Raw genomic sequence first — 14,577 nt, 5'->3', positions numbered from 1 at the left:
TTAATCACTTTTCAAAAGCAATAAGGTGCAACATGCATCTGACTCTGTCAGACTGCAAATGAGGATGTAGCTGGAATGAATTATTGTTGCTTGACAGGTCAGTTACCTTGTAATGAAGCTGTTAAGTAAAATGAATGAGTTAGGATAGATTCAGTAATTGAACAAGCCACACACAGCTTACATACAGATTGCTGTTAAATGATAAATATTCAATTTGTAGTAAGAAACTGAACAGGGACTGAATCAGTCAATGTGTTCACCACTGTCCAACTTGTTCTCAGATTTCTGTAGTGCTGTTTCATACATATTTCCTTCTTTTGCTGTGAAGAACTACAGCAACGTCGGTGGTTCATTATTAAAACATTACAGAATCTCCTCAGTTTTGTCGGTGTTATTTGTGCTGTGGGGTGGGCAGGACAGTGACATGCCCTATGAACACAATCCATCGTCTTCTTCATCATTTACCACGTCTTCCTCTCTCATTCATTCTCTCACTGGAAATGAGTCTAACAACCCCTGCCCCCCTTCCTTTTTTTTTTTTTTTTTTTTTTTTTTTTGGAGTCGGGGTGGGGTGGGAGGATGCTTCAAGTCTTAATCCCAGCACCAAATGGGAAATAAATTAGCTTCTTCACACTTAACTAGCTCTCATTTGCATTTGCCGAGTGCGCAGGCTGCAGCTCGGGAGCTTTCCCCTGGCACTAATCCTCTGGGCGAAGGCAGACAGAGGTGGTGTGGATGAGGAGAAGGTTTAGGTGGTCAGATGAACCAACTTCACTTCACTTCTACTGGATGGTCTGTGGTGTTGGACAAAAACTTGGGGCAAGGCACAGTTAGGTGACATTAATTACACTGAACTCTTGACAGCATCACGTGCTGCACTGAGCAGCAGACTGGGGCTTGACCTCGTATTCTACCACTTTGACATACACTATGTATCACTCTTGCACTCGTCTTAATTATAACGTGCAATGCAAAGTCATGGAAGATGTGATCAGTAGTTGGTTTATTATAGTTACTGCACCATATGACAGTTAGGTAATACTATAATGTTGTTATATGACATAATCTCTCTCTCTCTCTCTCTCTCTCTCTCTCTCTCTCTCTCTCTCTCTCTCTCTCTCTCTCTCTCTCTCTCTCTCTCTCTCTCTCTCTCTCTCTCTCTCTCTCTCTCTCTCTCTCTCTCTCTCTCTCTCTCTCTCTCTCTCTCTCTCTCTCTCTCTCTCTCTCTCTCTCTCTCTCTCTCTGTGTATGTATGTATAATGACAATTATGAACAAAAAAGCACTTAGAGAATGTAGTTCTCCACTGAGGCTGCTCAATCATTGTATGATTTCTGATGGATGAAATCTTTAAAAAAAATTGTGGTCTGCAGTGGTGGACTTGTAGTAGGATAGCAATCAAAAAGCAGAAATTTTTAACAAATCCGTGGATCCAGACTGTAAGACAAATTACTGCCAAAATCTAATCAACTGGTTCTTGTGTCATTTCTGACCTTCCCTGAAAATTTCCTCCTAATCCATTAGTCTGTTTTTGAGTGATGCAACTAGTGTTGCATAGCCAGACCATTCTCCCCAGCATGGTGTAGAATGGTCTGGTTGCACCAGTTCTGGTGTTTTTGTATTTCTATTGGAATAATAATCTTGTACACATTGTATTATATTGTAACTTTTATATTCTGTTTATGATATGGCCCTGGACCCCGGATGTCTTTTACAGCTCTAAAAAGGATTTTGCATTGTTTTATCATCTTTAGATTTCGTGACTTTTCCTAAATGCTAATGAACATGATTTCAAATGTCTGATTCAGATGTTACTGCTGACAATGAATTGTTACACCTCTCAGTCATGGTTTAAGGTGAAGTCAGATATTCTAGCTGTCTGTTATGTGTTTGTTGAAAAATCTAGTGTTTATGCACATCCCTGCTTCTGTAAATGGGAAATAAATGAAATGGCTTGGCTAACGATCTAAATATGCTAACTAGCTATATATAAAGACTCTTTCTGCAAAATTGCAGACTCCACCTTTAAATACAATCAACATGCATCTGCTATATTTGTGACCCACTAACAGTAGTTTTTCTTTTACACAAGACAACCCGTCCAAAATTCCAAATCAGTCTATTTGGATTTACTTGTAACAGCTTGTTCACATAAAGTCATACAGACAGTTAAACCTCCCTGGGGTCTAGCTGACACAAAACAACAGTATCATACATCAGTGAGCCAAAACATTCTGATGGCCCACAGATGAAGCCAATAACACCAATTCACGTGCAGCAACCGCTCATGTTAGGATCTGGGATACAGAGTGCAATAACCTGATACGTACAATAACATGACCATATACTTATTTTTTTATTTTTCTATATTCAATACTATAAATATTTATATTTCTTCTCTTAAAGAAGAAAGTATAGGTCTGTGCTGCTGTTTTTTTTCCTATTTTTTCTGTCTTTGCTGCTGTAACACTGCAAATTCCCGGCTGTGGGATCAATAAAGGATCTATCTATCTATCTATCTATCTATCTATCTATCTATCTATCTATCTATCTAATAGTCATTTACCACATTGACAATGTCTAGACTGTATTTCTGATTAATTTAACGTTATCTTCATTGGAAAAAAATGCTTTTCTTTCAAAATTAAGGACATTTCTAAGTCACCCCAAACTTTTGAATGGTAGTGTATCTATTCAAGGTAAAGTGCAAAGTTGATTGTCATAGTCAGCTGGTTGGATGTTGGAGACGTAGATGTAAAGACCTGAGCCTCTTTGACAAAAGCCAAATTCTAACAGCCAGACAAATGTGTTGGAGCATCTTCGAAAATGCTTGTTCGGTTTGTCAAACTATGAACCAGCCACAGAGTGTTGGGGAACGTGATGGAAAGTGTCTGATCCTGACTGGATCGAACTCACAAGTTGGTGGATTTAATGATCTGCTGCTCATGTCTCAGTGTTTTATGATCATTTATTTCAATGGTGTCACCTTGAAATCAAATCACATGTATAAACCCAGTTTGTAACAAAGTTGTTCTTTCAATACTTTTCTGCATATTGAGAATAAGGTCAGGAGAAAAGCAAAAAAAAAGATTAACTGTCACTTTTTCTGTTTCTGTGTAACTATAATGCTGAGAAAGGTTGCTCCATAAACGTACAAGCAAATCACCTGTAAATGTAACATTTTTCATACTAAAAATTATGACAAAATACGTAACAATCAAGGCTCAGGTTTTGGGGGAAATCACTGTCAATTATTATTTTTCAGCCTTAGAAATTATTTATCAGCCTCATATCACTTAGCGCTGATCTGTTTTTAACCAATTGTCATCTGATCCTGGCCTATATTTGTAGATTGCTAAATACTGATGGATTGCCGCTTTCCAACTGTGCCTTAAACCATTTGGAACAGTCCAGATAACATACTGAAATCTATTTAAAATAAGGAAAAGTGTGTCAGTCCCCACACTATATGCGGCTGGCTGAGGTTTGTTGAGTGGGTGGGTTGGTGCTCTCACCTGTTGGCTCTCCTGGTACGATGGTGGAGGAACACTCTGGGTGGCCATCATTGTCACTGCAGGTGCTGGGGACACATGTTGCATCATGGGACAGCTTCACATCGAGACTGGGAAACACACGGAAAAAAGAAACATAAACCCAGTGCAAGCAGTAATTGTAAATTCTATTACAGCAGCAACCACCAGGTGCTGCTATGATTAAATAATAGGAGATGGCATTCTCACACACATCACCTCACTCTTCTTCTCCCGTCTGCACTGACTAATTTATTTCTTTGCTCTATCTCCCCACAGTCTGCCTCTGCATGTGTTGCATGGAGCTGACAGAACAGTCAATATGATGCATTAATACTGAGTGATCTAACAAGGCTACCAACCAGAAAGAAAACAATGCAGCACAAACTCAATCATGGAGCCCTTTCAGAAATACTTTACATAGCAGCAGGTTCATAATGACACCACAAACAAACCCGACTACTTGTTTACCAATTACAGACAGCTATGCTTGTTTACTAATTGCAGCTGGCTTTAAAGCAATGCATCGTGGTGGAGTCACCTTGGTTGTCTCTATGTGTTGGCTGCTGCTGTTGTTGTTGCACTGTAACCAAGCCAATCAAGAAGGCTAATTAGGGCTCTTGTTGGTGGGCTAATTGCTATTGGCCAGGACCCCACAGGGCTGAGGGCCATACCCTGTGGAACTCCACTGTAACCATCACCCCCACCCCTACTGAAGGAGCTAATTGGTTCGGGGGTACATTACACACACACGCACGCGCACACACACATATACAGACCCCCTACCAATGATCCAACTTACTATAGACAAGCACAGCTGGATCCCCCTCCTGAAGCTACATATAACCTATGTGTATTTATTGCATGAAAATCCCCCATAAATGTGACCTGAAAGGGAAAAAAATATCCACTACCATTCAAAAGTTTGGGGTCACCCAGACAGTTTCATGTTCTTCATGAAAACTCACAGTTTTATTCATGTGCTAACATAATTGCACAAGGGTTCTCTAATCATCAATTAGCCTTTCAACACCATTAGCTAACACAATGTAGCATTAGAACACAGGAGTGATGGTTGCTGGAAATGTTCCTCTGTACCTCTATGTAGATATTCTATTAAAAATCATCCATTTGCAGCTAGAATAGTCATTTACCACATTAACAATGTCTAGACTGCATTTCTGATTAATTTAATGTTATCGTCATTGAAAAAAATGTTTTTCTTTGAAAAATAAGGACATTTCTAATTGACCTCAGATTTTTGAACAGTAGTGTCTTTACTATTTTGATGAATGTGAGGGTAAACTTTATTAAACATTTGGTTATATTTTCCTTTTTTCAACCATGCTGTGATCTCACAAATTGATTCACATACAGAGTTCAACATGGTGCTTTAAAGAAGTGTTGATTTGATGGTTCGCATCAGTGTCTAAAGTCCAAGTGTTCACTGGATAGCCGGAGCTGCTGAAGTTATTGGAAAAATGCCTTATAATGCCACATAAAGCCTTGTGTGGTCATGAAGGCAGGCAGCAATTACAATGGACTGGTGCACTTGGACTGAATGGTATTGACCTGGAGGAAAGCGCTTGATTATAAGCTAGTGAAATGGAACTGGAATATCTGAGCAAAATCTTTGCACCAGTTGCAACATCCGTTCAGAGCTACCGCCTCAAGAAATAAAAATGAGCAGTAAATCCGCCTGACCGCTAAAGCTGAGGATTTGTGCCTGTGAGGTTACGGCCTGATGAAGAAGAACTATAACAAGAAACCATCTAGTGACAGGATCACATATGCAGTATTCATAGTTCAGACCACACCCATCTTTTAACGTTCACTTTGATGAAAATCTGTTTATGGACAGTGATGTTGCTTATTTTTGTTGAATATTTGATTATTACATTTGATCAAGCACAGTTGACTAAATGCATTTTTTGACTGAACTGACTGAATGGATTTTCACAGAGGCAGGGGGGTGTGGTAGCTGCTGGTACAGTCAGTGACTCCTGGACCACACTTTACCGTAATGACACAAACACAGACTCAGGTAAAAGACCACCAGCCTTGCTGTAACTGTAGAATACATTTGAGTGTCACACAAAGATCGCGGCTATACAACTAAAAAAGCACCACACAAAAATACACAAGGTACAATGAGACACACTAAGTAGGAATATTAAAGGAACATTAATAACAATGTGTTTAATTGTAGCAATAATGAACACTTTAACCGCAGTATTACACAGCATTCTTGCTTCCAGCACAATAAAGCTCCTCCTGATATTCCTCCTATAGCCTCCTGTGTGCTGAACCCAGTGCTGCTCGAATAAAACCTCTTCTTTGGAGTAGTCTTTTAGGCCACGTCTGCGAGACAGGAAGGGATGCGAACATCTCTTCCTTCTTAATCGGGAAAATACATGACAGAAGTTCTCTGCCAATGAGCTCATTGCCCACTGAGACCTGGACCCTAACAATGTCTCTGAAAGGAAGGCAGCGACAAGACAACTGGCTGAGACTCCTCTTCATTTGAGTGGCATCTGAATCCACCACTGCTGCCAATATTCTGATGTTAAATAGTGGTTTGATTTCTAATTTGGGGTTTTAGCTGCAAATCTGCATGTTTTATCATGTCATGCTGTTCTTGTGTCTGCTGTGCATGAATGTGTATGTATTCGTTGCAGCAGTATATGAGCATGACTGTTTGCGCTGCGTGTGTTCACACTTGTCTGTGTGCCATGCGCATGTCTCTGCAAGTCATTTTGTGTACTGATTGCGTCTTCTGGTTTCTGTTCTCATTCCAACTGGTATCAGCTGAAAGGCATCTTCTCTGTTATCAGTCCTCATTTTAATTGCAAATGCAGCGAGCGTGTTAGTGATTAAATGGAAAATTGCACATTAATTGATGAGACTGAAGATAAAGCAATTCCAATTACCACACAGTATTTTAGGCGGCCTCTCAAGTTTCGCCATCCCTCGAAGGAACAAGCCACCAAACGCCAAATTTGAGCAGGCAATCATGCATCCATAAATATACACACAGACACATAACGTGTGCACAAACACATGCCATACCACGGCTGCTGAAGCGTGAATGTAAATACAAGAACAGACAAGTACACTGCAAAAAAACACCAACAAACAAGACAAGAAGACATTTACTTTCAACACGCCAAAAAACTTCGACCGTGAATCTCAAAGTACAAATCCAGCAGACAATAACCACCTGCCAACCACTTTCTCTGAACTCACTAAAGGTGTGCAGTTACACAAGTCGTAAAATTCATTTTTAGTACAAATGACATGTTTGTTCCTGAACAAAGGCCTTTGAATTATTACAGAGTTCATAATGCATATCAATTGAAAAGTGCCTGTAGTCACAATCAAAATTCAAAAGCAAGCATAAAATGAAAAATGAGAAGTAGGCATAAAATTATTCTAACAAACATCAAAGGGTTTTGTGAATTTGGATTGGAGGCAGTTGTACTCTTTCATCGGATTCTGTGCAGCAAGAAACACTTCTATTCACCATTCAATTTTCCAACAATTCTCAAGCATAGAATGGGCCTCTGCTGTATTGATGTGAGGTTAGTCAGTGGCATAGCTGCAGTTTCACCCCATTTACCAACTGCATTGAAATGAAAACTCATATCTGATCACATGTGATGTGATCACTGCCTGTGGCCTCCACACTTCTAGTATGTCCGAAGCTTTCTCTTGTCTGCTTTGACTCGAAGGAAGTGTTCAACTTCTATTAAACGTGGAATGAGAATCTTTTCGCTACCGTAGTCCAAGGTGATAAAAAGAAACTTTAAACACAAAAAAGCATCATGGAGAACGTTTCTCACATTCTAAACTGTGACCTGACACGGGTGTTGCACCAGTTCATGAATAAAGGCAGACTTGTGGTACATAAAGATGTAGCTTTCTCATGTTGAATTACCAACACTTCACACAGTGAACAGAAGCTGTGGAGAAGAGGTAAAGTGAGGATTGAGTCTTCACATGTAAAACTGAAAATAACCATGTTTTTGACTTGGCTATTTGATGCATCTACTGTGATGTTCTGATTCTGACAGCACTGAGCACAACTAACTCTCCAACTAAACTAACATCAGCTTGTTACAATGGAGGCAAAATGTTTATTAAATTAACCATGTTACTTAGCATGTCAATCCTCAGTTACGTTATTTTTCAGGTATATGAACAGCTTTGAAGCTTAAAGTGATGGTGGTTGAAATTAAGAGGAGAAAATTGGAACTCCAGCGATTTTAAACATTTAAGTTAGCCCACCATTAAACATACCCTGTGTTATTGTCTATTTTACTCTAAATGTGACCAGAATTTACAAAATTAACTTCATTCTTTATTCAAAATATCTTGAAAATAGTCACTGAGACTATAAACTCATTAGCAAATGTTTATTGAGGCAAGAAATCAAGGGAGAAAGATACGATACATAAGCGCAACTGGACTTCTTTTTGTAACCAGATCTGCAAAATAACACAACTAATCCCAAATGCGCCAAATGCAATGGACATTGCTCCAGTAGTTGAGATTTTTAAATTTGGGATCAAAGCAGCAGTGGCATTAACAAAGCCAATTTGCTGGTTAAGGTAAAACACAAGTGCATGTGAATATGTTCATAGTAGGACATGCCTGTGTGTCTTAGCAGTTGTTTTTGGTTTGTTTGGTCATTTGTTTTATTTGATGATTTACTGTGGATACACTGACTTCTGTGCACAGGAAGGATGTGATGCATGGAAAGAAAATGAAGCTCATCTGAACCCTGTGGATTGTATTTTATCTGACTCTCAATAAAACATTGAACCAAGATTTAGACCTTAAAATAAATCATGTTGATATTCATGTATATATTTATTTACTCACTTATGCATTTAGTATTGATTAGCCAACCAAGAATTCAAAAAGCCCTATACTGTCTGCAACTGACTTGTAGATTCCAGTCAGAATCACATGCAAGATAGTCCATTTGCTTTCATTTCAATTTTTTTAGAAATAATGAAATAATTTCACAAGGGCCATCTAGAATTCAAGAAGAAATTAGCCCAATCCCCAAGATGCCAATTTCTTAAAAACCAAAACAACAACAGCACTAGTGCTTGTGTGACTTAACTAGTGATCAACTGGATCTGCTTTTCAGAAACCAGACGCTTTCCATAAATAATATCCTGCACATATTCATAAAAACAGAGACAGTGGGCCAGTTTCACACTCAAGGCTAGATTCAACTCCACTCTTTAAATGTTGCAACCATGACAGATTGCAACACTGTAAACCATTCTCATACCTGATCTGATATCATGTGTACATGTGTGAAAGAGAGAACCAGCCACGGCAGCCTTTCTGTATACATTCTCTCATCAAAATCTCATTTAATGTGTCCTGTTTGAATTTGTTGGTTAAGTGGTTGACCTGCAAATGCAATGAATAATATTTGGAAGTGGGTATGTCACCTTGGTCAGATATTATGCATCTTGATGCCCTGCATGAGAGGAAGATGAATAAATAAATCAGGTGTTTTTGAATATGAGTAGGATCTAATCATCGCCTCATTGTCAGGCCTGATTTACAATGCAAACACCAGGAGGCAAGGCCTTGATGGCGTTGAGTAAAATGGTGGAGGGAAGGGCAGAATGGTAATGAGATTGGGGCTGGGAAGGCGGGGGCCTGTGTACACATTTGTGGTCCTACTCGTCGCAGAAAATCGGAAAACACACAGATCAGAGCACAAACGCTGCGCGCACACGTGGGAATGGGCACGCATGCAAACACAGGCATGTATATTAATGCACAAATGCCAACACTAAACACAAAGATCGCAAAGCTTCAACCAGTGTCATCCTGAGGGCAACAACACACTCACTGCCTCCCAGCCTGCCGTACAAGCACACATACATCTGTACACACACACACCGAGACTCAAAGGTTCGAGTGCATACACAGCCGGAGGCGAATGGAGTCGAACCACTGGTCTTAGGGCTACAAATCCCCCCCAGGCTAAAGTGAGCTCCACGCATACTGCAGTCAGGACCCAGTCCACACTCCCAGACCACCTCATTAACCCGAGCCAGCAGCCCTCCCTCCACCCAGCAAAACCTCACAACACTCTGCTCCTCACCAGCCCACACTTACAATTCATACTAGTATCATTTATTCATCTGCTCTTGTTGATTGGACTCATCCTCACCCACAAGATAGATGAGGTGTGGATTTGAAGCTTGGTGAAGGACGTTTCAGCACTGTTGTGGACATTGTTAACTCTGGGTTTAGTTAAGATCACAGCGAGTGTGTCGAGATACAGCAAACTGATGTGGGGCCGTTGCTTGAAAGCATGTGTCTCTTGGGTCAAAAGAGAGGAATTTGTATGTGATTCTGTATCTCTGCAGCGTTCTGGAAGTTGCTCAGTCTTGCCTCACTGCAAACACTGCTGTGACGGATACAAAGCGAGATGTTTTGCCGAAACAAAACATAGAAAGGAGTGTGTCCTTCTGTGGTGACTGATTGGTCCAGCGTGTTTTGTTACTAAAGGAAGAAAACACTTCACATGCATTCACTATAGAGGTTCAGCATAAACAAAGAGGCTCAGAATTAGTTACAGAATTACAAGGTTAGATCCTCACAAAGAAGCTTCACCCTTCAGCAGCTAAATGAAGACATTTTTTTAGTAAACCTGCATTATAATTGTCGGCATGATGCTTTTGTCAGTAAAGAACATGGAGTCATTTGACGTTTTCTCTTTTCCTTCCCTAGGTTGACTTCACTCCAAAGGTTCCTCTCACATGTCCTTATCAATTTCCAATGACATTTTATACTTGAATTTAAATCTATAACCTTTCGGGTTTATTCTTTCATGCTGAACTTCTTAATGAACGTCCTTCACATATTCAAATATGCCCCACAGCTTTAATGAAGACACGAGGATTTCCCTGGGGTATGACAGTTTGCAATATTCACCGCTTTCTTTCTAACTGCTGACAATGGCGTCAGGGCTCCAGTCTGACTGCAATTCTTGTTTTCGTTGTATTTATGCAAATGTTTGTTTGGATATTACAGATTCCAGTTTGATTGTGTTGCTTCCTGCTTTTAAAAATTAGATTAGAAAGTCTCAAGTAAAATGGTTGGTGGTAAAAACTAAAGTACAGTGGAAACATTTTTTTTTTTGGACTTCCCCAAGGACAGGTGGTTTGCATGTAAATAACCTTATTAACATAGCTAAAAGCCCTTCTTATAATGAGGTGCATTTTTGTCGGAAGAGGCTAAACATATAAGACAAAGATGAAAAGAACATTCGGGCTGCAGGTAAATGACTACCACCTTTACTAATCCATAACAAGACCCACCTGATTTATCACCTTTTTATAGCTTAAGAAAAAGCTAAAACACCCCAAACCATGTGTGAAACTAAAAAGTTCACAAGAATGTGGCATACAACCAACAATAGTTTAGATGTTTCTTATGGACAATCATGCTTGTGTTTTCTGTGGTGTTTGTTCTGTTCTGTCAATTTACTACAGCGAAAGGAGTGAAAAAATATTTTTAACATCAACGTGTATCTCAGATCCATACAGAGCAGGGAAGCTAGCTGGCATACCATAAGGTTGTAGTTCTGAAATGGTTGTTTAAAAGTCTCCAGACATTTAGGCAGGTATATTACTGGATAGAAACAATAGGCTGATGTCTATCCTGTGGTTTGTTAGCTAGACCTTCTGAGCAAACTGGATATTGTGCTTAATGTGCTAACAGGCTGATCGGCAGACAGGAAAGTAGGTGTTTCACGAGGTAGGCCATCTGAACAGCAACCATTCAACACAACTACAAGTACAGGTGAATAATGCAAATTTAGCAGAAGCAGTCATTTTACGTAATCCACATTATTACTCCACCAAGGAACGCGGCGGAGTTATGTGACAATCGGCACTGGTTTGACTGTCTGTTGTCTGTCTGTTAGCAACATTACTCAAAAACGGACGAACAGATTTGGATGAAATCATTTCAGACCAGGGAAGGTCAGAAATATCTCAAGGACCACCAGATTAGATTTTGGCAGTAATGTGGTTTATAGTCTGAATACACAGATTTTTAAAGATTTCTGTATCATTGCGAGATAGTGGCATGGTGTCACTGTAACTATGACTACAAGTGAACACTACGTCAGCTGCCTGCTAACGATCACATGATTGCAATCCTACTACAAATCAACTGCTGCTGACTTACTGGACTCATCCAAGGAACAACTGATTAAATTGTGGGGATATTTCCAAGTCCCATTAATTCCCGCTGCCCGCTACATATTTAGGTCACGCAATTCGGCATCCATATATAACATACACATGCATAACACACACCTGTGCTCAGCACAAGGTCATTTTGTTTGTAGGTACATCTATATTAAATGGCCGCATTCTATGTTGCTGTGATTTCTGCTCATCATTAACTATTAAACAAATACTGCATTCCTAAAAAAAAAAAAATGCTGCATTTCTAATGCCATATGGGGGAATGAACAGCCTTGGCGGAGTACTGCGTTCTAGATGCTTTTCTAGTTCTAATTGTGACATATTTAAATTGCATCTGTAACAGAATACAATCTGCAGTCAATCCAAACCAGGATAGGGCAGGCCAAAAGTGAGCACACCATCAGAAGTTCAATACTACAAGCTTTGGTCAAGGAGAGGTGAAAAAGCAGCTTTCATCGTAGATACAGAATTTACTAAATAAGGAGCACAAGACTCCGGTCAGCAAAGTTCTGTCAAATTTTCTAGTGGTTATCTCAGAGGACGTGATGAGTCTCTAAACCACTTCTCAGGAGGGAAAACAAGGCCATACACTAGGGGTCAACTACGACAGAGCAGCAATCACAGCGCATGATGAAAAAAAAGGTCAATTTATTGATGAAGTCCAGTTAGAGATTGGTGGCAGTAGCAGAAGGTTGTCCGTAAGCAGACTAACAGGAGAGAAATTATACTGTCCACCTGACCTCAGCCTCACAGAACGTTTATGGGACTCTTGAAGACCAAGAGAGTCAAACATTTCTGACATAACAAGAAGCTGTGTATTAGATACTGGATATTTGACATATGCGCATCACAAGATTTTTACAACAATATTTATTACAATACTGCTTCACAAGATTATTACAATAATCAATATTTTTTTACAGACATCCTCTTGACTTTATAGTAAACTGCCCCAACAGCCGGGTGAGCACTCATTAATGTGAAACCAGATTCCCATTGGCTGCAGCTCAAATATGCCAGCATAGAGGCTTGTTTTTTCCCAGTAGGCTGCAGCACACTCCTCATTCCTCTTACATAAAAAATGATAATAAGAACATGGACATGCTCTGCTACATATACGACGCACACATGGCAGACAAGGTGCATGGCTACCAAATGGCTGTCAGACCTGCTTCAGTGAACTTATTTTTGTCTCAGCTGTGTCGTGATGAATTTACACAAACTGGCGCTGCATCATTTCCTAAAACAAACACACAAGCACAGACACATGCACACACACTCCTGGGAAGAGGGTGGGTGGGGTGGGTGGAGAGTGCCAACACTGCGCTCTCCTCGACCAACAAAAATAGCACTGCAACAGCGTCTGTATGGTACAAAAGGCTCAGAGAACCACAGATGAGACGATGGTTGGTAGAATGTAGATTTCAAGCCATATTCATTAAATGTCAAGTCTAATGCTTTATATCTTTCTTGACAATAAATACAGTGAAAACACCAAAACCAAGTGTTGAATCACTCAGAAGGCTCGGTATCTGACATCTTATCTGACTGTGCCATAGAGCTCAATAAGCCACACCGCTACACTGGGTACCATGTTCAGTTTTTACAAAACACTGCTACCCCTTCCAGGAGTGGTCAACCAAGATCTCTCCCAAAGCAACTGAAGAACTCTCTCTTATGGCTGATGTTAATGTTCACAATCCACCCTCTGAAGAACACTGAACAACACTTGTGTGCATGGCAGGACTGCAAGGAGAAAGTCAATGCTCTCTAAGAAGAACAGTGCAGCCCATCTGCAGTTTCTTAAAGATCATGTGGACAATCCAGAAGGTTATTGAGAAAACTTTTTGTCGGTGGATGAGCCTAAAAAAATTAAAGAGAAGTATTATCTTTGGGGAAAGGAAAACACTGCGTTTCATCATAACAACATGATCTCAGTTTTGAAACATGATGGTTGTGGAATCATTGTTTGGGTCTTTTTTAGCTTCATCTGGGCCTGGATGGCTTGGTGCATCGATGGGACAATGAATTCTGAATTACACAATTAAATTCTAAAGCAAAATATCAGCGCATCTGACTGTGAACTAAAGTTCAAGAGAAAGTGAGGCCTACAGGAAGAAGACGACAGTGAGCACAGAAGTTGCTCTACCAAAGAATGGTCAATGAATGAAATTGCCAAATCAAAGTCCTGACAAGAGTCCTATCATAATGTTGTGAAAGGACCTTAAGCAAGCAGTTTAGATTAAGATATCAACAAACATCCCAGAGTTGTAACCATTATGCATGAAGAAACGGACCAACATTTCTCTAGGCTGATGTTAAAGACTGCTCAACAGTTACTATAAATGCTAATGTAACCCAGTAAGAACAACCTTTACTCGACTACTGTACTCTGGTTCGACTCAAGGAGCAAGGGATGGTTAATGTAAAAAGGTAAACACAAACATATTTATTTCAAAAATTGACATGAAGTGGAACAAATTCACTTTTAAAATCCCAATATAAAAAGAAATAAAACAAAATAAAGTGTCCTTTCACAGCCTGAGGCTGTCTGATATCAAAGTCTATCAAAGTCCGGTCCAAAGTGTTCAGTTTGAATCCATGTCCGTCCAAGTTCATTCAGTGTGTGTGTATTGTGTTCTACCCGGGTAGTGTGTGTGTTTGTATGGTTACTGCGTGCTGTTTAAATCTTATCTGCCAACATGACTCTTCATGAAGATGATGAAGATGGAGAATTCTGGATCCTCTTTAACCCTGGTTGGAATCACTGCTGTCCACTGACTGTAGATCCAGC

The 14,577-nt window shown here is 39.9% G+C and overlaps 1 protein-coding gene across 1 annotated transcript in view; it reads right to left on the bottom strand.

Moving 5' to 3' along the window:
- Positions 1-14,577, bottom strand: part of LOC111568198 (pbx/knotted 1 homeobox 2) — a 140,333-nt gene that overhangs the window by 62,161 nt on the left and 63,595 nt on the right. Inside the window, 1 exon segment of the mRNA XM_023269717.3 lies at positions 3,514-3,620. Within this exon segment, the coding sequence (XP_023125485.2) occupies positions 3,514-3,600 (87 nt within the window). The 5' untranslated portion in view covers positions 3,601-3,620.

The sequence above is a fragment of the Amphiprion ocellaris genome, chromosome 14 (genome assembly GCF_022539595.1).
Source record: "Amphiprion ocellaris isolate individual 3 ecotype Okinawa chromosome 14, ASM2253959v1, whole genome shotgun sequence".
Classification (NCBI taxonomy): domain Eukaryota; kingdom Metazoa; phylum Chordata; class Actinopteri; family Pomacentridae; genus Amphiprion; species Amphiprion ocellaris.
The sequence above is the reverse complement of the archived record's forward strand: the minus strand, read 5'-3'. Positions and strand labels throughout refer to the sequence as shown.